Source organism: Chlorocebus sabaeus, chromosome 11 (genome assembly GCF_047675955.1).
Source record: "Chlorocebus sabaeus isolate Y175 chromosome 11, mChlSab1.0.hap1, whole genome shotgun sequence".
Classification (NCBI taxonomy): domain Eukaryota; kingdom Metazoa; phylum Chordata; class Mammalia; order Primates; family Cercopithecidae; genus Chlorocebus; species Chlorocebus sabaeus.
The window spans coordinates 51,662,410-51,688,349 of NC_132914.1; the positions used below are offsets into that span (position 1 = coordinate 51,662,410).

At 52.6% G+C, this 25,940-nt stretch overlaps 3 protein-coding genes across 9 annotated transcripts in view; all 3 read left to right on the forward strand.

Annotated features, from left to right (window-relative positions):
* HOXC4 (homeobox C4) overlaps window positions 1-25,940 on the forward strand; it is a 65,999-nt gene that overhangs the window by 25,605 nt on the left and 14,454 nt on the right. For 2 of the 5 annotated variants that reach the window (XM_073020832.1, XM_073020833.1), the window contains exon 1: window positions 1,359-1,467. The exons of 2 other annotated variants lie outside the window; for them this stretch is intronic. The gene's annotated coding sequence lies outside the window, so the exon portion shown is untranslated. Of the gene's footprint in view, window positions 1-1,358; window positions 1,468-3,434; window positions 3,537-25,940 lie in introns of those variants that run through there. One more of the 5 variants, XM_073020831.1, reaches the window with a different exon arrangement.
* HOXC6 (homeobox C6) lies at window positions 1,358-14,910 on the forward strand. 3 transcript variants are annotated; one of them, XM_008003494.3, is made up of 3 exons: window positions 1,358-1,467; window positions 12,665-13,010; window positions 13,744-14,910. In XM_008003494.3, the coding sequence occupies exons 2-3, from the start codon at window positions 12,857-12,859 to the stop codon at window positions 14,049-14,051; spliced, it is 462 nt and encodes a 153-aa protein (XP_008001685.1). In that variant the 5' UTR covers window positions 1,358-1,467; window positions 12,665-12,856; the 3' UTR covers window positions 14,052-14,910. The 3 variants fall into 3 exon arrangements, with proteins under 3 accessions (XP_008001685.1, XP_072876935.1, XP_008001684.1); XM_073020834.1 differs by lacking the exon at window positions 1,358-1,467 and adding an exon at window positions 3,427-3,536; XM_008003493.3 differs by lacking the exon at window positions 1,358-1,467 and having other exon boundaries at window positions 12,052-13,010.
* HOXC5 (homeobox C5) lies at window positions 15,184-24,817 on the forward strand. Its single transcript, XM_008003491.3, has 2 exons — window positions 15,184-17,640; window positions 18,352-24,817. Exons 1-2 carry the CDS (start codon window positions 17,187-17,189, stop codon window positions 18,564-18,566), a joined length of 669 nt encoding a protein of 222 aa, XP_008001682.1. The 5' UTR covers window positions 15,184-17,186; the 3' UTR covers window positions 18,567-24,817.

Here is a 25,940-nt window from a genome sequence, read left to right on the forward strand (position 1 = left end):
GGGTGTGGGCAATCTAAAAGGCTTACTGCCTTGCACCCCTCCCCCCAAAAAGGAAGTAGAGACCAAGATCTTGGGCTTTAATTTTATTTTTAATTGTAAAAAGATTCCAAGTAAGCCACCATTTGAACTGGGAAGTGAAACTAGGGATGGTCTTGGGGGAAAATGATTTTCTCTCTAAGAAAGGGACCCCGGGATGAGGGTCGTTTTGAGGGTCCTAGAAGTTGCCCCCAATTCTCACCTCTCCTGCTAAACTGCAGGATTGCCCAGGGTAGGTCTAGTCCCCTAGGTTCTTCAGACCACTCCAGCTCAGGTTTGGTTGGGTGGTTGCCAGTGGTCTTAGACTACTATTCCTGTCTAGGGTGGAGTAGGGGTTTTCAGGGGTACCCCATAGAAGGGATGTTGTTCCCTTCCAAAAAAAAAAAAAAAAAAAAAAGGAAGGGGTAGGGAGGCACCCTTTCAATCCCTGCAACTCACCAGCCATCACTGCCTCAAGGCCACAAATCTTTGCAAAGCTTTGAATTCCCCCATCCAACCTTAATGCCCCCATTTATTAAGGACAATATTTAAAACTCGGCAAGCCAGGAGAAGCAACCGACCCTCCGTGCTTGAAGCTTTCTTTCGTCTGGGCGTCCGCCCTCAGCTCTTTCCGCGCTCGCCTGCAGCAGCCCGGCCCGTGGGGAGTGGGCGGTGGGTGGGGGTAAGGGTGGGGTGGGGGTCCGGGGATGCTCCCTCTATGAGAGAATTGGGTAAACATGGCGACCGCGGCGCCCATTTGCACACGCTACACAAATGCATCGCATTCCCGGTTGTTTGCAGAAAATTTACAGCTGAGTAATAAAAGTTTACGATCGACTCACAAGTTGGATTGGCCACAAGAAGTCATGTGGATTCCATCCATGAACGTGAACTTTTTATTGTGGTTTGTCCGTTCCGAGCGCTCCGCAGAACAGTCCTCCCTGTAAGAGCCTAACCATTGCCAGGGAAACCTGCGCTGGACGCTCCCTTCATTAGCAGTTTTTTTTTAATTAATCTGATTAATAATTATTTTCCCCCCATTTAATTTTTTTTTCTTCCCAGGTGGAGTTGCCGAAGCTGGGGGCAGCTGCGGAGGGTGGGGACGGGAGGGGAGAGACAGAAGTTGAGGGCATCTCTCTCTCCCTTCCCGACCCTCTGGCCCCCAAGGGGCAGGAGGAATGCAGGAGCAGGAGTTGAGCTAGGGAGCTGCAGATGCCTCCGCCCCTCCCCTCTCCCAGGCTCTGTCTCCTGCCCCCTTCTTGCAACTCTCCTTAATTTTGTTTGGCTTTTGGATGATTATAATTATTTTTATTTTTGAATTTATATAAAGTATATGTGTGTGTGTGGAGCTGAGACAGGCTCGGCTGCGGCACAGAATGAGGGAAGACGAGAAAGAGTGGGAGAGAGAGAGGCAGAGAGAGAGGGAGAGAGGGAGAGTGACAGCAGCGCTCGGTAAGTGTTTCCTTATTGGTTCAAATATGTAACTAATGGTCCGTAGCTGGGTGGCGGTTTCAAGATAAGGACAGCAGCGGCTTGTCTTGGTTAGGGAGTAGAGGAGGATGGCGAGAGGGTGGGCGCGTAGGTAGTAATGGGGAGGAAAAGTTGGGGGGTGGGAGAGAAATGGGGTTAAACTGGAATACCGGTAACTGGTAGTGGGGCGATTGTGTTGTCCTGATGTCACTGTGTGCCATGTTGGGGGTGGAGGGGCAAGGGAACAGAACCTGTGGGGCTCAAGCTGGCGGTCTAGGGCGCCAGCTTTTACTGCCCACTGTGTCAGTACCTGCTTATTATAGATCTTCGGGTCTCAGCTAATGGAACTGGGTCGGAGGAGAACTGGAAGCTCAAGCTCCAGGCGGAAGAGAGAACCTAGAGGCTGTACCCATTGCTCCCTAAGCAAAGTCAGCCCCCCAACCCCCAAACAAACTTTCCAGCGTCCCCTCCCTGTCTGGCAGCCTCCTCCCTCCCAGAGAGCGCGACTCCTAGAGCTCACACATGCGCAGTGTGGGCCCAGGGCCGGGCCGCCGAGCAGGAAGCGGGCGCATCTAGGCTGCCGGCGGGGCCTGTTAATTGGCAATTAGGGGGGAGGTTGGTGGCTGGTGCGCGTCAGCCGAGAGGAGAGCGTCTGCCCACCCCCTGCTCCCGCCCCCACTCGGGCGGATGGAAGGGTGGGAGGTGCCCTGCGTTGGGTAGAGGGTGGAGGGTGGGGGTGGGGGATGCAGTACTCAAAAGCCATCTTGTGCTTGGAGAAAGAGGCCTACCGGCTTTCCCTTCCCGGGTCCGGCGCCCCTCACCCCCAACCGCGGCCATCCCAGCCGGGATGCCCACTGGACCGGGATGCCCGCTCGCCACGCATGGCTGCTCTAGGCTAGGACCTGCCTCGCCTAGGGCAGAAGTGGGAATGGGGAAGGCCCTAAGCTGGGCGGGGACAGGCCCAGTCCCCCTGGCAGGGTCTCCTAGGTGCTGTGGAGGCAGCGAGGATTCCGGGGGCTGCTGGCTTATGGGGTAGGGGCGTCAGCCTGGGGCGGCGGGAGAGTCCTGGGCACTCGGGATCTCTCTAATAATTGGTGCTAATGGCCTGTTGTATAGTCTTAACCCGACGCATATGGTTTCATAACACAGTGGCTTAATTTCTTCCAAATGTACATGGCCCTGAATGTGTTGCAGTTTGATATATGACCCCGGCCCGGGTCCGAGACTCCAAGGCGGCCCCTATAAGTGTGAATTTCTGTTTATAAAGGGCGACGCACACGCAAACGCCTACACACCCAGGCAGACACACCCGGAGGCGTGGGGGAGCATATTCCAGACGAGGTCCGAGAGAGCCTGGGGGCCAGACTCACCTTCAATCTAAGCCAAGACACCCCCCCACCCCCACCCTCTCCCAGAGGCGCGACTGGGATTCTGCGCCAAGTCCCAGTGGGGGAGGGGATCGCTCCACGATTTCCTGTTTAAACCCTGACCCGTCGCCTGTGGGGGGCCGGGGGAGGGGGAAGAAACCTGTTTTTATCGCATTCTTAAAAATACAGTTTGCATTCAGATCAAACCGCTTGGGCCCGAGCTGACGGTGAATTTTATCTCCCCTCCCCCCACAACCGCCTTCCCTTCCTTTTCTGCCCCCCCAAAAATTCCCCTTTCGCAGCCAACATAAAGGCCTCTGAGGTATTCTCCCGGGGGAAGAAATGGCATTTTCTCTCCCCCTCCCCCCCCCCTCAGTAGGACTTGTGTGTCGGCAGAGGCGTCTGACGAGGGGCTAATTTCGCGTTCCTTGTTTACGATCGAGAAAAACGCTTGGCTCTCCCCAAATGGGCCCAGCCCGCCGCCTGCTCCGGCTGCCGCGCGCTCTCCCGCCGCTCAGGCACGGCCCAGGGGCTGACGCCCCAGAGATCCAGCCTGCGGCAGGCGGGAACCCGGAGTCTGTGGGACCTGAAAAGGGCAAAGGGAGTGCGGTGGGACACTGGAGGGGCCCGAGAGGCCCGAAAAAGGGAGCTTTTCTCCTGGCGTAATGTGGGAATCGCCTACCGGTGAGGCCTCTATTTCTCTCTTTCGCCTGTATTTTGTCTGCCCCCCGCCCCTGTGGATGGCCGCCGATGGGGGTGGAGTGGGGGTGGGAACACAAGTGTCCTTTGTCCGCCCACGAAAGAAAGCCTTTTCCAGAGAAGGCCATTCAGGCCAGTGGAGATTCACCTGGAATATTAGAAGGGCCCCCTCCCACCCGAGAGGCGGGCCTGGGCGAGGCTAGGGTGTTTATCTCAATCCTGGAACGACCTGAGGGTGTCCACAGTGAGATTTGGGGGTGCTAGAGTTCGAGGTTGGCCGCTTAACAGCACCATCCTGAGGTGTCTTTATATAATATTTTAATTGATTTTCTGTTCCTTCCTGGCTAGAGCCCTGCAGCTCCCCCACCCTCATCCTATGCCCCTAACCCCTAGACCCATCCTCACAAGACAGAGGCAAGGAGAGAAGGCAGAGCAGCAGCGATCGGCCCTCTGTTTTCATTTTCCACCCTGGCCAGGGGATAAACTGGACCCCAGTGGACTCCAACACCAGCTCTCTGCTTCCCAGTTACTTTCGATTTTCTTTCCCTTCTCCTTCTTTCTCTCCTTCTCTGGCATTCAAACAGAAGCACAAGAGGATCCACCAGTGGCAACTCTCAGCCTCCTTGCAGGCCACATTCCCTGCTGACGTGGTCCTTACTGCAGGATAGCCCTTCCATGATTATCTAATAATAGCCAGGGTGGCTGAGAATAGAATCTGGCTCAAGGACTCTGCACACCCCAGGCAGAGACACTGAATCTGTGGGTCAGGGCCTGGCAACATTCCTTGGGGCCTCTGGCTCTGAGCCCACTCTTTGGGCACCCTTAGGCCTGCCTGCTCTCCTTACAAGGGGCTTTGTCAGCCCTGCCATCCGCTGTATTTCACCTGCGGGTTCCTAGCTAAGGAGAAATGGGCAGAGCAAACCCTTTCTCTCCCTGGTCTGACAGTTGTGATCCCGACAAAATGCAACCTTGTTTAGAGAAGGCGACCTTGTTGGGTTGGCTGTTGTGTTCTGAAACCAGGCTTGGGAGTGTTATGTATTTATTATATACAGGCTCAAATGTACAGACTCAGGCTTGTGCATGAATATATACAGACGCATATTTCCTTGGTGGTTAATTGTATATTACCATGCCTATATTCGCTCAAACACCATTTTATGTGCATGCAAAATTTGGTTAACCCTCACTAGATGAGAATGGGCTCATGGAGGCACCGGGTGCACTGAGCAGGCCCTCTCTGCATGCTCTGCTGGAAATATGTGTGCACTGGAATCGGAGTATGCAGGTTCCAGTAACCAATGGATGCCATAAAGGCTTTCTCAGACTTTATTGCTTTTGTTGCCTAAGCAGCTGGACTGGGGAAATACTAAATCCCTTCTGCTTTCTCTCCACACCTTCTAGCAAACTCTCCCAACTTACAAAGTATTTTACAAGGGAGACCAGTTGTCTTGAAATTGAGTTCTGCGGGACTCTTTTCACGGGCGTGGTGGGTCTGCAAGCAGTTCTGAGTAGACAGGGACCTGGCACTGGAAGCCTCCCTGGGGCGATGAAGGGATAAGAGTGGTTAATAAGGTGGCCTCTAGACAGTGGTCTGGGGCGGCTGCTGGCCAGGGTGCTTGGAGAAGCTGGTGGAAAAGGCAAACCAGAAGGGGTAGGGATGCAGTGAATATGTTTCTCCCCCTGCTTGCCCCAGCCGGCCACTCACCCCACCCCAGCCCGATTTGCCTGCATCCATGGTGGCAGATTGGGAGTTCTCTAAGGTCCCCCAAATACCCAGATCTGATTGCTGGATGAACTGCATTTTAATCCTCGTCAATATCTGAGCCAGGGTGAGACCTGGTCAGGGAGAAGGCTGGTCCGAGCAGCATGGGAGAGGACGCTGGGACCGCCGCCTGTGGCCTAGAGCACTGAGTATGGGCTACCGAGGCTGAGAATTAATGGGCCTTCTTTCCCAGCCTTTTTCCCTTCCAGAGACACAAAAAGACAGAGCAGAGGGGAAATATCAACGTCAGTGGAAAACCCCAAAAAAGAAAGCAGGGACCAGAGTGGGGCTGGAGGGGTTTTCCGCCACTCTCTAGGTGATCGGGTTCCTCCCAAGACTCTTGTCCAGACAGGCTGCACCAAGAGATGTGCAGCTTTCTTCCACCTTCCTTCCACCCTTCACGGAGGGCAGCCTTAGGCTTTCTGGGCCTTGCTTACCCCGGGCACTGGGGTGACATTACCTCAGGATTGTGCCCCTCGCCCAGCCCATGGCCTCTGCCATGGTGCCGCTGCCGCTCCTGTTTATTGTGTCTGTGAGTTGTTTACTTGTTTTGTCTGCTGCCACCCTGCGTCAGAAACCCGCCAAACCAGCGAACTCGCCCAGGAGAACAAAGTACAGTGCTATCCCCGAGCTCCCTCCCCTTTCCAGCAACCCCCTCCTACCCTTACAAGCTCCTGCATTCTCCCTTTCTGAGGGGAAGAAGCAGAAATAGTCTTAAAACAGGGCAGCTGTTTATAGGGTCAGGGGAATTATGGGGACACCATAAACCTCCGGGTGTCCCTGTGGTGGAGAGACTTCTGAGCAGCCCGTCCCTTGCCTAGACTTTTCTTCCTTTCCCTGGTAACCACTTGGTTAAGGGGGCCACACTCACTGAGAAAGTTGAGCCCACCCCCGTCAACCCAGTCCCCGACTACCCCACTTCTTTTTGCAGGAGTTTCCCTGAGACGGGGTTGTTGGGTTTTAAATCAGAGTAATGCTAGTGGATTCATAAAGCTAGATATAGCATGTCATTCTCCTCCTACACTCCCTTCTCCTCAGCCCCTCAAAATTGCAGTGAATTTAAGCAAATCCTACAAAATTAAATTGCCCCTTTGCTAAAGATCCTATATGTTTCCAATCTCGCCAGGTGTAGAGTCAGATAGTTGGCTTTTGGCCTTTAATTTTGCTCCTGGCTATTAAATTTAAAAGAGTATCATTCAAGTAAGTAATATCCTCATTTCTAAAATTAATTTTCCCCTCCCAGTCTCTCTCTCTCTCTCTCTTTTTACCAGCACAGATTAAATGGTTCTTTCAGATCTGCAAACAATAAAGGATAAAATTATTTATAGGGAAATGAGGATGCTGTTTTATTGTTGGCTTATTGTTCCAGAACATAACAACATTTTATTTTCAAGCAGGAGAAGCTAGACCAGGGGGAGAAAGAGGGGGAAAGGAAAAAAACATGAAGGGAGGGCGGGAACCCAAACACAAAACTCCTGCCATGTATAACTGGTAGGACATTTACAATTTCTATATGACAACTCACTGTGACTTCACAAATACCGAGTTCTTGAATTTTATAATTCTCATGAACCTCTCAAATAGGTCCAAGCAATGCTTCATGTGGAGGGGTATAGAAGAAGCCAGGAGGCTGGGGATCCTTTGACCCAGCACAGAGCAGCACACCCCCTATTGTGGCTTCTTCTTCATGGGACATCCTCTTGAGGCCCTATTCTGGGGGCTGAAAATATTCTGGATATTCTGGATTTTAATTTTTCTCCTGGGCCAAGCAGGGCCACTTGCTTTGTCCCCCTCAAGTGTCCCTAGGCGTCTAAGCTTTCTCCCCATTCCCAGCTCAGAGAGCTATGTCCCCAGGCTCTCCCCAAGCCCCCTCCTGAGCTGATACTCAGCTGCTTGGAATAGAGGTGAGAGGCTTGGGCGCCAGCCCCCAAAAAGCCAGAAATGATTTTTTCCAGATGGAGCTGGAAGGGGGCTCAGGGTTGAGCGTGATGGGGTAGAGATGTTTGGGACCTATTTTACGTTAACCTTAAGTCAGAGAAGTGAAATGAGAAGCCAAACAAATGCCGATGTGAGAGTTTGTGTCTGCTGATGGTAGCAGCAATAAGTGAAGTGCTGGTTAGGAAAGGTCAGGCAGAAATCTGGAAAGAAAGAGGGAGAGGAAATGTGACATGAGTTAGCAGAGCCCCTCCATATACCTTTCTTCTCCATTTAATTGCAGTAAAGCAAAAGTAGCTCGGGTAGCCTCTCAACCTCAGCTTAAAAGAGGAGTCACCAGCGCAGGCCTCGGAGGTATTTGGGGGCAGTTCTCAGCAGCTTAACATGCTCAATCTGGCCTCTTCCTCCTTTCCTCCTCCCTGCTGATTCCCCAGCTCCCTTCAACTGGTCAGCCCGGGCCCTGTCCCCAAAATATTAGCACCCCAAAATGGAATCAATTTCTGCGTTAGATGTGTCAAATTTCACTTCTCTCCATGCCTAAACTTTGAAAGGAGGAGTGTTCCTTTTTGGAATGTGGTGTGTGTGTGGGGGGGCAGGTATGTGTTCAGACAGCTTCCCCCATCATATCTATGGGAGACTGAAGCCCCTTAGGTGAGCCATGCTTTAGTATTCCCAAGCAGCATTCCCTGCATTCAGGTTCTCTGGCAGACCAGGAGGCTCTCTTTGCGATCTGATCCTTTGACTAGGAGTTCCATGGAGATCAAAGGAGCTTATTTATACACAAAACACCAGGCATTTGGAGTAGAATTTATTTTTAATTTCTAAATTAAAAAGTCTAATAATAGACCAATCGGGCCAACTAAGCAGTCGCTCTAGAACAGCAAAGCCTTAACCAAATAGTGTGATTGTGAGGGGAGCTGAGCAATTACTGAAACTCGGCTTTCTCCGTAACAGGGATTTTAACCCTCGTCCAGTGGCACAAAAGGGGTCGGCGGGGCAACCGCTCTTCTCGTGCTCAGAAAAGTGAGAATTGGGGGTGGTGGGGGCAGGGTCGGGCAGCTACGGTCGCGTCCAGGCAGCTGAGCACCCAGGCCAAGCGCTGAGGCGGAGCACTGAGTCCAGCGGCTCCAGTGCTTGGGTCCCTGAGCAGCCTCCGCAGGCACCGAGCTGTAGTTGCGGCGCAGCAGCCAGGAACGGAGTATGTGTATCTGTGTGCGAGGGTGGGTGAGTCACAAACATCCGCGCAGAGTTGGGGGATCTGGGGAGAGAAAGGAAACAGAGAGAACACAACTCAGAAGGACCTCTGGAAAATATTGTCCCCAATAAAAATTGCAGATCTCATCCCGCTCACTTCAAATATCCCTCCCCAAGAAATTAATGTATTTCCCAGAGCTGAGTGGAACGCAAAAGTCAGCAAGGTGAGGCCTGCCCACGAACCTCTTCAGGCTGGGTCCAGTCCCACCCACCCTTTCCCCAGTTCAAAGCTCACAGGCCCCCAGGCTTTCCCTGGCCTAAAGCGGAGTAAGGTTGGAGTGGTAGCTTTTAACTTGCCTAGGGAAATTCCCAAGTGCCTAGGCTACAATGCCACCCTTATCCTTGGGGACTCCAGGCCAGTGACTGCACCCCACTCAGGTCCAAGGCGCAGGCAGTAAATTTCTTTCCTATAATTAGCGCTATCAAAAGCATGTGTTTTGCACTGGGGAGGACTGGAGAAGCAAGTGGCAACTTTTCCCCTGTATTCTTTTTGTGTGTTTTTTGAATTCTGTTTTTGAATCCACTAATTAAAGCCTCTCTGAAAGTGAAAATCTGCTCTTGACACCAAGCCCCTTCCGAATGCCTGATTTGGGAGGCCAAGGGGCCAGAGCAGCAGCAAGGAGACCTGCAAGCCTGATGGGGTTGGGGGCAGGGGGGTAGTGTTCTCTGATTTCTCTAGGCTCGTTTTATAGAAACAAAGAACAAGTTCTCTCCCCTCCTTCCCAAGACTTGTGCATATTTACAGAGCACAACTGCAGTTTTAATAAAACATCTGTTCTTGCTTCTGCTGATGAGTTTCCATAATTGTTTTCAGACAGATTTAACAGGAAAATATAAATATATTTAGAAAACTGTAAGTCCCAACTTTCCCCCTATAGACAGCCATTCTTTTGCCAAAAAAATAAAAAATAAAATTAACATGAAATGGGAAAAGGAAAATATAATCCAATGGAGGGAAGATCAGGCTCATCCGACCTGCTCTCCCCCCTTGGAGTGAATCCTTTCAGCAAATTTCAGCTACATAATTAAAGATCTAAGAGAAAGAAGAGGGCTTCTTTCCTCAGGAATGAAAGGTAATGGAGGGGAGTGTGTTGAAAATTAATTTTGCCAAAAGTCTTTAAGCAGTGGAGGAATTTATTTGTATTTCTGTTTCCCCTTCTCTCCCCCTTCCAGCATTTCTGCCTTTTTCACCCAGCAGCTGGTTTCTGTTCATTATAAATCGGCGAGACCTTTCAGTCTCTGCCCTCTGTTTAGGAACGTCATAAAACACTTAACTTTCCGGGGCTGAGGCTCACATTCTGCTTCTCAGGTCGCCAATCCCCCTGAGCCCACCGCCTTTAGGCCCCAATAGAGAATCTCCCCAACTTTGGGGCCCCTTTCCTCTCCAGACATGGTTGAGGAGGGGCTCAAGGAAACCTAGGCATCCTTGCTGGGGGCTGTGTAGTCCATGCTGCCCCGGAACCCCCTTCTTTCTTCCAAGGTCCTTCCCTCCCCTACCCAGACATAAAAGAGATTTTTAAATACATAGAAAATCAACACTCACTGAAAGCGAAACCTCATTAAGACATCCTATCTTCCATCATTCAATTTGTTGTACATTGCAACAATTTAATACCTTGAAGGAAATATCACTGACATGATTTATCCCTCTAGCAATCTCTCTCTCTCTCTGAAACTGGGGTGGGGGGGACGAAGTTGCTCTCTCTTCCGGCCTCTTCTACTTGTTACACCATTACCCTCAGGGCAGAAAGGAGGCTGGGAACTCTGAGAGAGGTTACTTGTGTCCAGGGGTGCACTGACTTGTTCCCTAGCTCAGCCCCCAGAGTACTCCTGCCTTGTTGTCTCTCCCCCACCTCTTGCCCTCCAGGGGGCCTAAAACCTCAGCCAGCTGTTAGAAACCTCTGCTCAGGCATGCCATGAATTCGAGAACAGCTGGATTATAGGGCAAAAAGCAACTCACACTGGTGTCTATGTTTGTGTACCTGCCAAGTCACCCCAAAACGAGATAACTCATCTAAAAATTTTTTTTCTTAATTTAAAAATCCTCCTCTACCCTTTCCCCTTCATTTCCTTGGTGAGAAGAAAGTGTGGTCTAGAAGGAGGAACCTTTATAATTATAGGAGTCTTTCCCCTTCCCTTCCAAATACTGACAAATTTCTGTCCTTTCTATGGGATTGGGGCTGTATTTTTAAAAACCAACATATATTGTCTGACAGGAAGACTCTTCAACCCCCTAACGAGGTTCATGTATTAACTAACGTGTTGTCTCCACCAGCTCCTGCACACTGTCTGCTTTTGGGTTCGAAACTTTATTTTTCCCTCCTAGCGACACTCCAGGGAAACCTTAACGTTACAGAAGATGAATAAACGAGTTTTTTTCTCAGCATAGTCCCGTTTATGGCTTTATTGCTACCCATTGATTACTCCGCTTTGTTACACAGAAGGAAAAGATCATAAAATCCCGCGACATCCGGGTTCTTGTTATAACCAGTTTTTCCCCCCCAACCCACCCAAAAATGGTGGGGGGGAGGAGAATATGAGCTTTCACTGCTCCCTGCACACTCCGCACTACCCCTCTTTGTCAGCTCAAAGCATTTTCAGCCTATATCACGATATCAAATTAAGTTTGGACTAATCAGGAGAAAACCCCCATCTGCACACTTTCCGCTGTTTCAGTTCGCCTACTGCGGCTCTCTCAGAAGCCTCAGATTCAGCGGCCTTTTCGTAACCATCTCTTCCTTTTTTTTTTTTAGCCTCAAGATGGGGGAAAAAATGGGGGTTGAGGCTGCTGAGAGGCCCATCCCCACCAGGGGTGACTGGCACTTGGGTGAGAGCTGCTTAGAACCCCTTTCTGAAGTCTCCAAGCCTCATAGCTCAGGTCCAGGGGTGCCTCCACTGGCGGTGCCCTGAGTCTGGAGGGGGCAGGGGCTTCTGACCAAGGCAGGGGCTTGAGCTTGCAGGAAGCCAACTGTCCATCAGAGCCCCACCAGCCTTCTCTTTCTGGCTGGATCCTATGTGAATTACCCCACCGGCCCTCACTGGCTCCAAATCATAAATTCTCACCAACATAAACAGGAGTTGATGTCTCTAGAAAGATTCTCAGAGTTTTCGTTCTTCTCTCTCTCTCTCTCTCTCTCTCTCTCTCTCTCTCTCTCTCTCTCTCTCTCTCTCTCTGTCTCTCCCCCTCTGGTGCCACCTCCCTACATTTTACTTCTTTTTTCTCCTTTTTCTATTGCATTTTTATACATTTGCCCTTTTAGGCAGAAATGCTGGAAGAGTTTTCCCAAAAGAGGGGTCCTGAGGAGGAGGCAGAAGGGAACCAGGAAGCAAAGGAGAGCAGATGCGTGGCCCGTTTGCCCACTTCAGCTCTGCCACTGTACCCTGAAGTCTTGCCCCTTTAGACCTAGTTGTTCCCCACATCCCTCCTACATTCAAGACTCTCAGCCACACTCTACTTACTCAGGGGAACAGGTTTTATGAAATTTCTTTCTACTTTTGATTTTTTTTTAATTATTGGAGAAAAAAATACTAGTTTAGTGATGGGACTCACTCCATGGAGTGTCAAACCAGGATTTCCTGCAGGATTTCTGGGGACCCCCTCCTGTGCTGGGAGGGAGTTCCTCCTTCCTCCCATGGAGAAATCAGGATGTAATTTTACAAGGGGGCAGATATAAAAGATGAAACCAGATTGAAAATACAGGGATTTATCTAGCCCTGGCTCTGGCCACAGCACAGCAAAGTTAACTGGGGCTAAGAGATGTCCTGGGAGTACAGCTCTCCTTACCTAAGTCCCAAGGCCCTGCTCAGGGACGTGCACCCCTCTTTCACCACCAAACCAGTTCCCCTACATACATATTTTTAAAAGAAATCCAAGTCTTACTTTCAAAGCACACACTTAGTCTCAACTAGGGAATCAACAGAAGCAGAAGCGATTTTTTTCCCCCTTCTTGACATCTGGCTTGCGATTGGCTGGGAGGGGGTCAGCTGACTTTGTCATTTTGTCTGTCCTGGATTGGAGCCGTCCCTATAACCATCTAGTTCCGAGTACAAACTGGAGACAGAAATAAATATTAAAGAAATCATAGCCCGACCAGGTAAAGGCAAAGGGATGAATTCCTACTTCACTAACCCTTCCTTATCCTGCCACCTCGCCGGGGGCCAGGACGTCCTCCCCAACGTCGCCCTCAATTCCACCGCCTATGATCCAGTGAGGCATTTCTCGACCTATGGAGCAGCCGTTGCCCAGAACCGGATCTACTCGACTCCCTTTTATTCGCCACAGGAGAATGTCGTGTTCAGTTCCAGCCGGGGGCCGTATGACTATGGATCTAATTCCTTTTACCAGGAGAAAGACATGCTCTCAAACTGCAGACAAAACACCTTAGGACATAACACACAGACCTCAATCGCTCAGGATTTTAGTTCTGAGCAGGGCAGGACTGCGCCCCAGGACCAGAAAGCCAGTATCCAGATTTACCCCTGGATGCAGCGAATGAATTCGCACAGTGGTGAGTTTTACAGCTCCGAGATATAAATTAAATAAACTGAACTGGCTTTATGACCGGCTTCCCTAGAAGAACGGGCGGAGAGAGTTTTTTATGGCCCCATAAAAACAATCACGCTCGTCTCCTTGCCGAGACAGGGCCCCCTCTTCTGCCCCCTCAGCTTGCCTCCCGCTCGCTTGCAGGGGCCTGGCCCCCTTGGCCCCTGACGGATTGGAAGTCTCCAAGACGAGCTGAGGGGGCAGGAACAGGGCAGGGGATGAGGGGAGGGAGCAGAAGATGGGGGAGCCCCCCAAAGCGGAATCAGTCTGAGGAGAAGGGAGGGGGAGAGGAGAGGCAGAGAAGTGGGGAGAAGTTTCCAAGAAACTAGGATACTTGGGGAGATGGTGGAGCCCAGTCCTTGAGAAAGGGGGCCCTCATCCTCATTATCTGGGATTTTTCAAAAATCAGCTTTTAGACTTGCAGCTTTCCGTTTGCCTTTTGCCCCGCCCCCCCCCCACCCACCCCACACACCTTTCTTTGGGACACACACGTCCCACCTATGGGAGGTCTGAATGAAGTTGGGGTCCTGGCTGTACCCCCAGTGGGGGTGGGGCAGGGCAAACGGGAAAAGGCTAGAGCCCTAATGGGGCTGCGAGCTGCTGGCCAGGTTGGGAGGGTCAGGACTTTGCTAGGCGAAACAGTCTGCAGAGGACGCCTCGCTGATTGCTTTTAGTGTGTTTTGTGCCCGGATCTTTAGGGGTCGGCTACGGAGCGGACCGGAGGCGCGGCCGCCAGATCTACTCGCGGTACCAGACCCTGGAACTGGAGAAGGAATTTCACTTCAATCGCTACCTAACGCGGCGCCGGCGCATCGAGATCGCCAACGCGCTTTGCCTGACCGAGCGACAGATCAAAATCTGGTTCCAGAACCGCCGGATGAAATGGAAAAAAGAATCCAATCTCACGTCCACTCTCTCGGGGGGCGGCGGAGGGGCCACCGCCGACAGCCTGGGCGGAAAAGAGGAAAAGCGAGAAGAAACAGAAGAGGAGAAGCAGAAAGAGTGACCAGGACTGTCCCTGCCACCCCTCTCTCCCTTTCTCCCTCGCTCCCCCCCAACTCTCCCCTAATCACACACTCTGTATTTATCACTGGCACAATTGATGTGTTTTGATTCCCTAAAACAAAATTAGGGAGCCAAACGTGGACCTGAAAGTCAGCTCTGGACCCCCTCCCTCACCGCACAACTCTCTTTCACCACGCGCCTCCTCCTCCTCGCTCCCTTGCTAGCTCCTTCGCGGCTTGTCTGCAGGCCCCTTTCCCCGTCCAGGCCTTGGGGGCTCGGATCCTGAACTCAGACTCTACAGATTGCCCTCCAAGTGAGGACTTGGCTCCCCCAACTCCCTTGACGCCCCCACCCCCGCACCCCGTGGAGAGGGCCGGCACCCGGGCCTGAGGCCTCTGCTTCGGGCCTCAGGGCCGGGCTTGGCAGCCGGGGAGGGCCAGAGGCCCAAGGAGGGCGCGCCTTGGCTCCACACCAACCCCCAGGGCCTCCCCACAGTCCCTGCCCAGCCCCTCTGCCCCAGCAAATGCCCAGCCCAGGCAAATTGTATTTAAAGAATCCTGGGGGTCATTATGGCATTTTACAAACTGTGACCGTTTCTGTGTGAATATTTTTAGCTGTATTTGTGGTCTCTGTATTTATATTTATGTTTAGCACCGTCAGTGTTCCTATTCCATTTCAAAAAGGAAAAAAAAAAGAGGGAAAATTACAAAAAGAGAGAAAAAAAGTGAATGACGTTTGTTTAGCCAGTAGGATAAAATAAATAAATAAATAAATCCCCTCGTGTTACCCTCCTGTATAAATCCAACCTCTGGGTCCGTTCTCGAATATTTAATAAAACTGATACTATTTTTAAAAGTTTATACCGGGAATTCTGTTAATTCGCTCGCCCGCCGGCCTCGGGATGAGAGCTGGAGCAGGCTCCAAGCGCTCCCGCGCCTGCCCGCCGCCTGCAAGCCCACAGCCCTCTGCACTCGCCATCCCCGGAGCCCAGGCGCCCGGCCCCGGCCTTCTGTTGGTTCTCGCGATCTCACTGAGGGCCTGGGAGGCCTCTCTGAGCTCCCTGCGCGGAGCAACACACACACCCTGCGGCAAAAAGGCCGCGTAGGATTTTGTTCCGGGGGGAGCCCGGATCAGTCGGCTTGGGCACCAGCCCCACGCAGGCCTTTCTTCCTGCCTGTGGCAGCCGGAATCCTCGGCGTCCGAACCCCGAGGCGCCCCGAAAGACCAGTAAAGAAGCACTATCCAGGCACCAGGGTCTCCTCCGCCCACTCCCGGGAGTTGGAGGCGGGGGGCGCCGTGAGAGCAAGCCCCAGGCCCGCGCCAAGCCGGCTGTTGCGAAACGTGGCGGAGGCGGAGAGCGGAGGGAAAGAGAAGACCGCGGGACTGGAGCCCTGTCGGCAGGGATTGAGCGATTCAAGGACATCTTGAGAGAGAAAGCCTGGAAACTGAGCTCTCGCCGGTTCTGGGACTCCTGACGTGGCCGGGACAAAATTCCTTCTTCATTACAGCTCCAGCCGGGCTAGTTCCTTACTCTTCTCTCCTCAAACGGGTGAAGAGGCGGGTGAGGAGCGCAGCCGGACCCTAACCATTTATCAACCCTGGCCTTCTTTCTTCAAGCCTGACCAGAGAAACCTGAGTGGGCCTACGGGGAGAGGTGTTGAGGGGGGTCTCCGGAGGGAAAAAATCCGCCAGAGTTTTCCAGGCCCTTCAGATTCCCTCCAGCACCCCCACCCTCGCCTCCAGCGCCTCCACCAGTGAGGAGGGGGCCTTCTGGCAGGGGCGGAGATTTCCTGGGAAGAAGCAGGCGGGAAAGTATGAGATTTGGGGCTACTGGGGAAGAGGATGGGGCCGAATGGCTGCAGATACCCTGCGAAGGCTACCCAGGCGCCTGCCCTGCCCACCTCCCAGTCCGCCCCATTCCTCTTGGTAGCTCAGAAATTGCTCTCCTGTGGATCTTATGGATTCAGGTCCATGGAAAGCCTGGCCCAGAGACCTTTTCCCCAAAGGTCACAAAACGGGCCTTTTCCTCTGCCATGCTCACGTAATATTTGTGGAGGCTTCAATCTTGCTTCTCCATGCCCTCAATTAACATCTATTTTCTGTCTAAGCCTCTGGCATCGGTACCACATAAGGATCGCACACAGGGAGACAGAGCAGTCTTCTAGACCATTGCCTGCTCTGTCCGTGTCCACGCACACACTTGAAAATTGCCTTGTTGCCACTCTGGGGACCGTAGCATGGTGAGGTCTAGCCAACTCCACCTGGTTCCTCACCTCCAGATCCATCCCAGACAGCCCGCAGCACCCTCAGCTTCATGACCCTCCTATCTTGTTCTGACCACTCAGGATCCCTCCTCCTGGGCGTCCTGTCTACCTCTCCAGAGGCTAATTCTACTTTCTCTTGCTGATAGGCACCTCTTCAGCAGTAGTGGGGCCTTAGGGCCTGCGAGGGACTTCTACCTTTGGTTTAGGGAACCTAAGTTAAACCCCATTGGGTCTCCAGCCTGGACATGGGCCACCCTACCTAACTAAATCTTTCCTCAGCCATTTTTGAGGATTAGAAGACCCTGGCGGTTGGGAGAACGGGGCTATTCATTACAAAAAGCACTCTGTGCATTATAGGTGGGGCCTCATTTTTTCCCAATTTTAAATAGAATTTAAAAGGCTAGCTCAGAGGTTGCTCCAACAACCAGCTTCTCCTTCACAGTGTAGGAAATTCAGCTACCGGAAAGCAAGCTGGTGCTCCAGGATGCAATTCCGCCACATAGGCACCAGGTGTCGCTGTGGGCTTGTTGTCCCGGCTACCCCCAATTCCAAGAACCATTTTTTTTCCTCCCCCTTCCTTCTTTCTCACTCCCTCTCCCCCTTGGTTGGGCTTTGCCAACATATCGAGATGCGTTTCGCCGGCTTCCATCACTAACCTCCCGGAGGTCATCAAGCCAAATTTATGAGTGGCCGCTCGAGTCACGTGACTCTATTTAAGGCTCCCTTATTTGGGAAGAGCGCATAGGATAAAGAAAGAGATATCTCCACCTATAAATTGTGCACTTTGGAGAACAAAAAACCCCTCAACTTCAAAGAGTCACAAATCACCCTTAATCAAAAAGGGTGCAGAAATTTTTTGGGCCCTCCCCGCCATGAGCTCCTACGTAGCCAATTCATTCTATAAGCAGAGCCCCAATATCCCTGCCTATAACATGCAAACTTGTGGGAACTATGGATCGGCCTCAGAGGTGCAGGCATCCAGGTACTGCTACGGCGGATTGGACTTAAGCATCACTTTCCCACCGCCTGCGCCTTCCAACTCTCTCCACGGGGTAGACATGGCTGCCAACCCCCGGGCTCACCCCGACCGCCCCGCCTGCAGCGCCGCGGCCGCTCCGGGACACGCTCTGGGCAGAGACGAAGCGGCTCCTCTGAACCCCGGGATGTACAGTCAGAAGGCGGCTCGCCCGGCGCTGGAGGAGCGAGCTAAAAGCAGTGGGGAGATCAAAGAGGAGCAGGCGCAGACAGGGCAGCCCGCCGGACTGAGCCAGCCACCGGCCCCGCCACAGATTTACCCGTGGATGACCAAACTGCACATGAGCCACGGTAAACTTTAGGACTTCATTTTGCGCGCTCGGGTCCGCCTGGGTTTTATAGGCCATGCGGGGCAAATAAAGAAAAAAAACCTGCGGCCATAAATTTTACGATCCAGGCATCAATGGCTCGTAAAACTGTCCACTAAAAGGCTTAGAGGCTGTGTGCGCCCAAATTTACGACGACATAATTGGATCATAGGAACAAAACGTGTATAAAAGGCAATATTCAATTTTTGGGGGAGAGGGAGGGAGTTAAAAAAATAGAGGGATCTGTAGGGTGAGGAGCGTGGGGCTCCAGAGCGGGGATCCCCCCGCTGCTCCCTCCCTCCCTCCCTCCCCTGCGGAGCCGGCTCCGCCGGCGCTCGCGGCTCCGGAGGATTCCAGCGACTCGGGAGGGGCGGAAGGGGGGTCCCCGGTGCTCGGATCTCGAGGGTGCTTATTGTTCGGTCCGAGCCTGGGTCTCCCTTTTCCCCCCAACCCCCCCTCAGCCCCTCCGGCTGCAGAGAGAAGGCTGCAGTGAAAAGTTTCCTGCCTGGGTGGAGGCGCCTCTCCCGGGGCTGGGCTGGGCCGGGCCGGGCCGTCTGCCTGCGGCCCGCGGGGCCTGTCTTGCGGCTCTCGCCTCCTCTCCGGCCGCGGGTGGGGGTCTGGGGCTGGGGTGGGGATGGGGGAACGCTGCACGCTATTCACCCCTTCCTGGCTTGGGGTGGGGTTTATGTTCCAGAGACGGACGGCAAGCGGTCCCGAACCAGTTACACGCGCTACCAGACTCTGGAACTTGAGAAAGAATTCCACTTTAACCGCTACCTCACTCGCCGCAGGCGCATAGAGATCGCCAACAACTTGTGTCTCAATGAGAGACAGATCAAGATCTGGTTCCAGAACCGCAGGATGAAGTGGAAGAAAGATTCCAAAATGAAAAGCAAAGAGGCTCTTTAGACGCAGCGGGGCAGGCCCGTAGAGCGCGCCCCTAGCTGGTTCCGGTCCCTGCGCATTTCCTTTTCGCCTTTCCTCTCTCTATATTTCGGGGCGGGGGCAGGTGCTGGAGCACTGGGCTCCCGGACCTCACAGACAAAAGCGCTTTTCCTTGGCATTACGCATCCCTACTGACCCAGGGTTCCCGCGGGGCTGCCCGCGCTGCCCCATCTCCCCTCAGCTCGGCTCAACTCAGTACCCGGGGCCCAGGGCAAGCTCCATAGGGCTTCCCCGGAGGGCTGCGGCGTACAGGCTGGCGCTGAACGAACCTTGGCCTGGGCCGTCTCTCCGACTCTCAGCCTCAGCGCGGCCCTCCCGAGTTAAGGTGGGCCCGGCCCGCGCCACAGGACCCTCGCCCAACCCTCTAGCCTCGCCCTCTCCTTTGTTCCCGGCTGGAAGGGTTAGACAGCCGCAGGCTGGCGAGAGTCTGGCCCCAGACTTGGGGTGCTTCCTTGTAGCGACTAAACTAGATTTTCACTTATGAATGATTTGCATATGAAGGAGAACATCGGTCTAGGGCCCCCACGGTTGCTCTATGCTTTCCAAACCTTATCTCCACAACCTCTTTCCCCCAAAACCCGGGAACCTCCCCAGCCTGCGCCTGCTGCATGCCCTCTCAGGCCGGCAGCCCCAGCCTGCTAGCTAGCTCAACTATTGGGGTTTCCTGACACTGGACCCCAGCAAGTGGTCCTAGAGGCCCTTTGCTGTCCCATTGTCCCTGCCACGACTTTCTGTGCCCTCCTGACCCATTGCTGTTGTCCAACTATTTATTGACTCTGGGTCCTTCCTGAAACTATATTTTGTCATATCAAATAAAGACGAAGAGAGAACAGGACTAAAGATGCAGTGGCTCCTGTCTGTCTGGGGCATGTATTGGGTAAAATTGTCTAAATGGGCTGTGAGGTGTAGAAGGAGACCCACAAACTTTAAGCCTCCCTTTAAAACATTTTCTAGCTTCTAGGAGCAGTGAGTAGAGGAAGGTGAAATTGAGTTCCTTTCCTGATCCTTGGCTGCAACAAGAGCCTCTGGGGGAAGAAAAGGGCACCTAGGCCTCAGGTACTGGCTTTTCCCATGCTGTGGCTGTCCAAGGCCTTCACGCTTCTGCACTCCATGAGGCCTCTGGACTGGCAGCATCCCCCACTGTATGCCAAAGCTCCGGTGCAGGAACCAGTGGCTCTTCGGTGCTCAGCCTCAGGCCCTTCTGGGCTTCTGAAGATCTTTCCTGGGCCTAGGTGGTCCCTGAGAGGCCTTGCTGGACATAGAGGAAGGGCTAAGCCCTCACTCTAGAGACACGTTTGGTCCCAGAAGGGCCTCTAGAGGGAGGTGGCATTGCTTGGTAAGGGGGTGTTGGGAGAGTTGTAGGAGGTGTGCCTCAGTATCTAAGATACTGAGGAAGAGGGAGCAGGGAGGGCAATCTGCAGCATGTATCAGCCTGGCAGGAAATGTTCAGACTGTTTCCACCACCTTCTAGGGCCTAGGGCTATGCAGGACAATTAACTGGGAAAGGAGCTGCATAGACCAATGCTGGAGTCACGTCTGTTTGCCATCATTTATCTCAGTCTCTGGGATTTTGTGTGGAGGAGAGGATGGGTTAAAGGTGGGGGTGGGAGGAGGCAGATAATTCAGGTAGTGTCTGAGGCTCAGGTCCTTCTCCAAGTTCCTGGGATGGGCTAGGGGAGGAAGCACTTTACAGTAGAAACAAATGTGGGAAGGGTCCATAAAACTTTACTGCATTTCCTCTCCCACCTCCCACAAGGGGGTGATTTCCCCCCACACTAGGCCCCCCACACTGGTGGGGTGAGGGTCTGGAGCTGGGCTGCAGGAGCAACCAAGAAGAAAGGGGAGCAGAGAGGCTCTGGGGAGGGGCAAGGGAATATTTATGATTATTAATGCTGATGCTCCTTGGATTTATTATAAGTACTAACGTATGCTGCATCCCACTGCCTAAGCTACCCATCAGTCATTTTTTAAAAGACCCAAGAGCCTTTCCTCACCCCATGCTTGGCACATAGGCAGTCTCAACAAATGTTTATTGAACAGTGCCCACAACTGCTACCCTTCCCCTTCGCACTGCACTCAGGCCAGGTTAGGGCGCCTGTTGTCTCTCCTCAACTTGCACACAGCAGTCAACCCAGACCAGCTCGCTCTCTCTCTCTCTCTCTCTCTCTCTGAAATAAAATGTGTAATTTTCTTCAGGGAGTTATTTTAATTTTTTCTCCATGCTGAGTAAAACTATTGGGCGAGCAGTGAAGCGTGGAGAAGCACTGGTGTCTCCGGTGGGTAACAGTTAACTAAAAAAGAGGCTATGGTGCCCGCATCCGCCCGCTCCAGCCTCCCAGGCTGCCCAGGCCCTGTGCTTCCTCCCCAGGGGACAGGTGTAACAGCCCGGGGGAAAACCAAGGGCTTTGCCATGGATGGGGGCAACACTGGTTAGAGCTGCCAGGCAGGGCACACCAGCCCCACCGTGCACTGACTGCCTCCTCCCGGCAGGGTTTGGGCCTCTCCCTCCCTGGAGGAGCTGAAAGTCTGACTCATTTTGGCCAGGCTTGGGTGGACACAGAGTGCCTGCCTGCTCTCCTCCTTCCTGTCACAATCTGCAGGTCTGCCCAGGCCCCAGCCTCGGCTTCTGTGGCGTCGGCATCAACAGCGGCAACCAAGCCAGAGGCCTCGTACCTACTTCCCTACACTGGGGGTGTGTAAGGCCCAGATCCCTGATTTCTCCCTGAACAGGGGCTTCTGCTTTGCGACCTGCGGTAGTTTCCCCACCTGCCAGCCTCCTAGAACATATTTCCAGGTACCAGGGTCTGGCATTGCTCTGGGGGAGTTCATGGAGGGGGCTTCTGGGTTCCAAACAGAGACCATGGAGCCTGCCTATCCACTTTGCCCTGGAGCCCACCCCCTCTGGCAGCGAGAAAGAAGGGGAAGAAGCATGACTTACCTTCCCGGGGGAGTGGGAAGAGGGGGGACACGGCCCACTCTGAGCAATTAGAGGAGAGAGGAGGAAAAAATAAGAGGACAAAAATATCAACACGACCTCGAAGGCGACAGGTCCTTATGGAAATAAGTAAGTAAATAAATAAATAAGGATCTACCCTCTCCCCGCTCTCCACCCTGCAAGGGTGATGTGGGGGTGGGGCAAAGGAACAGCACCAGGGCTTTTTAGTGTAACTGAGCGTTAGAGAAATAGGCATGGCTTCTATGTGAATTTAGGAGTTTGAAACTTTTGGAGGTTATTTATGTGAATAGCCTGAAGGCAAGCCCGTGAGTGGCTCTTGGGGGACCACGTGATATCATTAAACCAAGTTTTATGGTGTAGGGAGAGCTGACAAACCCACAATATATTTACATCATATATAATCTTAACTGTCCAGCCACGCAGCTGCTGGTGAGGTTTAATGCTAGGACAGAGGGCCTGGCAGTTAGAGGGGATTACGGCGCTGGGGACGATGGTGAGAGAGGTTACATCTTCGCAAATGAATCCCAGGCGAACGCTGTGAGTTAATTCTCTTTTTCTGTCTTTCAGACCCTTTCTCCCATTTACCTAGCCACCCCTCTCACTTGATAGAAGGCAGTTCCCACTCATTAGGGGGAGGGGAAAAGGCCCTCAGGCTGGGGTGGGAGAAGAAAAGAAGCCGAAGAAGCCGCTGGAAATAGGAAGATGGGGGAGCTTGTCTACCCAGAGCAGCCCTCCCCTTCCCACTCGTTATTCTCTCTGACTGCAAGTCAACTGGGGTAGAGAAGCCTTGGTTGTTTAGAATTTTGTCAGGTCTTCCTGACCCTTTCAGTTAAGAAGAAAGCAGGCGGCAGCAACAAGGGTGTTTGGTGTCTGTACGGGTATGTAAACTCTAGACACAAGTTCGAAATGCCTCTGGGGCCCCCCGTTCCAGCGAGGGGTGAGTTCAGCCCTTGGCCAGTGGCCCAGAGTCCACACAGGGTGGGAAGCTGGGGAGAAAGGCAGGGAAGGAGGGTTTTGTGGCTTCTAAGCCCACAGGCTACTGCTGCCTGAACTGGCAAAAGCATCCCAAAGGTAGCTGTTTGAACCCAGAGGTCCCAGAGTGCCCCCTCCCTCCCTCATCACCAGGTTTGGATGGGCAGCTGTCTCATCCTCTGTAGTTTGGCATCTTAGTCCGTCTGGAGCCAGTGTGGTTTCATGCTTCCTCCTCTCCCTCTAGCTGCTTGGGTCTTCTGGCATTCCCAGCCCTTGCCTCAGATAAAACTAGGCCCTAAGAGCCCTACAGGTTCCTGCTGTGAGTGGAGTGTAATTGTGTGTTGAATGGGTGAGGGAACAGAGGCAATGTCTTTGCTAGGCTGGGAAAGTAAGTCCCCCAACCTTAAGGACAGAGTAGCCCCTCGGGGATGGAGCTAGCAGGGCCCAATCTGAGCACTGCACGCTGGGGTCAATCCTAATGCTAGGGCGCTCTTCAGGTTTCTAGGAAGGAGCAGCAGGAGCATTGGGCATGAGAAGCACGTGTCTTCCACACCTGCGAGTGCTATCCCTCCCTGTGCGTCACTGGGAGCTAAGCCAGGAAAGAGACTATATGTGAATTCAGGCTCCTGTACTGGCCAGCCATGAATAGCCAGGGCTTTGGAAGCAGGGCTGAAGGCCAGCGGACCCATAAGGGCAACTCCTCCAGGCTGGGAGAAAGGGGTGGGAAGCAAAGGGATTGCGCTAGATCTGCACTTTCCAGAAGGTGGGGCATGCCTGGGGAGCAGGGGTGTCTGGGCACCTGCTTTGTGAAAAGGTGCTGTTGGGGGATGAGGAGGGAATGCTGTTAGCCTCGCCCCTGCTGCTCAAGGGACTGAGGAAGAACCAAGAAGCAGGCAGACTCTGGGAGAATGAAGCGGGTACAGAGGCCCAAATAAATGGATAGTCTTAGCTGAGCCCCATCCTTCAGTCTAGGGGTCTCTCACTTGCATGAGGAGCTCGGGAACGCGACATGGAGAATTCCCTTGACACCATCCCTCAGGGCCTCAGTCTCGGCCAAGATTCAGCCTCCCCCACCCTCCTCCCTGATACCTTTATTTCCCTAGGATCACAGGGAATTCTCTCCAGCAACGCATTGGAAAAAACTAATTACCAGTTTCTCCCTTCCTCATTACCCGTCCTTCTTGGCTCACTCCTTCCCTCTAGTCTGTGATTTTGAGGGTTTCTGGAAACTTTCCTATCCAAGCAGCAGGGAGATGGGAGTTTCTCTTGGTCTGTAACTTGACTCTTTCCCTCTCTCCAGCCTCCCCAGGGCTCTAGGGAGCGAGTGCAGTGGACTTTAACGGGGAATTTAGCCAGGGCCGAAGTCCCACATCCAGGCAAGACTCCACCCTGACACTCGCCCTGACTCCCGGCCAAATCTCAGTCCCATTCCCTTCCTCTCTGTGTAGACGGGCATTCGAGGGTGTTTAAAGATTTACACAGCGTCCCTTGAGCCCTTTGATGACTTCTTCACCCCCTTTTCTGTTCTTTAGGCTCCAAAGTTCCATTTAAATACCACCCCTCTTCCTGTGATAATTGATTCTCCTTCCCCTCAAATAGTTTGCCTCAGCTTTTTACTGTTTTGTAAAAACAGTTTCAATTTCCACCTGGAAACAAGGCAAACACAAAGGAGGCCTGAAATTCTTGGTTTTCCCACCCACTACCCCAAACCCGAATTTGGAGTCCCTCTGGATCCGAGGAAGGGCAGGCAATCAGGTGCCAAGCTTTCCAGCCAACCCGGAAAGCTTTTAATTTTGTTCCTAGGTCTTTAACCCAAGGAGAGGTCAAGCAACCAATCAGAAATGCACTAAGCAGGGTCACATGGTCCCCATCAACCAATCAGCAAAAAATACTTGGGTCTCTGTCTCGCTTTTCCCATCCGGCCCTGTTCCTTCCTCCCTCCCTCCCTTCCCTCCACAGCCTTAGCTCCTGAGTTTACCCTATCTCAGATTTGGAAGCCTGGAGTGATACCCAGCATATTCTGGCCTCCTCTCTCAGTCCCTGAACCATCTCAGGAGTCTTTGGCTTGTCTCCTCAATGTCTTACAAAGTTGTATCTGGGAGTCAATCTCACATGCACAAGGATGTGAAGTTGTGGGGGCAACCTCTGGATCATTCCCACGTTCGCCAGCGTGATTCTACCCAGTTTTCTGGGTGTTGTAGTTGTAGACTCTAAATTAGACTATAGAGCAAATGCGGATATGAACTCCAGCCCTAAATTCAAATTCTGGCTGTGATTATTCCCCATACACTTACAAGTATTCACTCTTCTGATTTTCATGAGGGCGGGTGGGGTGATTAGAGGAGAGGACTTTTGATTTATCTTTCTGGAAATGCTCCAATAGCCATTAGCTTTATCAGACTGCCTCAGGTTGATCAAGTTAGGAAGGGAGCAAAAGTGGAGTTTTTTTTGAAAGTTGTGTTTGGTACCTCTCGTTTGTCAAATAACTTTGAGCTAGTTAAGGGTTCTGGAAAGGAATGAGCACAGAGAATCCCGACTTTCCTCACTCTCCACATTAAATAGTTGATGGATTTGTTTAAACCCCTTCCTCTTCCATTCTTTTAACAGGATATAATAATAGTAATAATAGGCCGGGCGCGGTGGCTCAAGCCTGTAATCCCAGCACTTTGGGAGGCCGAGACTGGCGGATCATGAGGTCAGGAGATCGAGACCATCCTGGCTAACACGGCGAAACCCCGTCTCTACTAAAAAAAAATACAAAAAACTAGCCGGGCGAGGTGGCGGGCGCCTGTAGTCCCAGCTACTCGGGAGGCTGAGGTAGGAGAATGGCGTAAATCCGGGAGGCGGAGCTTGCAGTGAGCTGAGATCCAGCCACTGCACTCCAGCCTGGGCGACAGAGCGAGACTCCATCTCAAAAAAAAAAAAAAAAAAAGTAATAATAATAATAGACTAGGTGAAGATCGTATGTCCTGGCCAATAGCCATCAAAAGGTACAGCTACTGAAGGTGTGGATTTCAGTGTTTGAGTTTACATGGATTAGACCAAGAACAAGCAATAGGCGAGAAACTATTGCTGAGTAAGAGCATCTGAGGCACAGGGAGTGCACATCTATGACAGAAATGCTTGTGTTTCCTGAACACTTGGGCTGGGCCCTGAGCCAGTCCACTGCTGGGTCCAGACCCAGGCATTCTCCCCCAACTCCTTCTCCAGAGCTTTGTTTCAGAGTGAATTTTCTGGTTGGGTTCTCCTCCCCTTCTCTTCCTGATCTCTTGCCCTCTTTGAGCTAAGGGGCAGGAGTTCTGATGGACTGTGCCACCTGGACCTCTAAGCCCTCCCCTGAGGGCATTAAGAGCACAAGAATGGGAAGGATAGTCCAGACTGAGCTGGAGTTTTTCAACACCCCCCCTCCT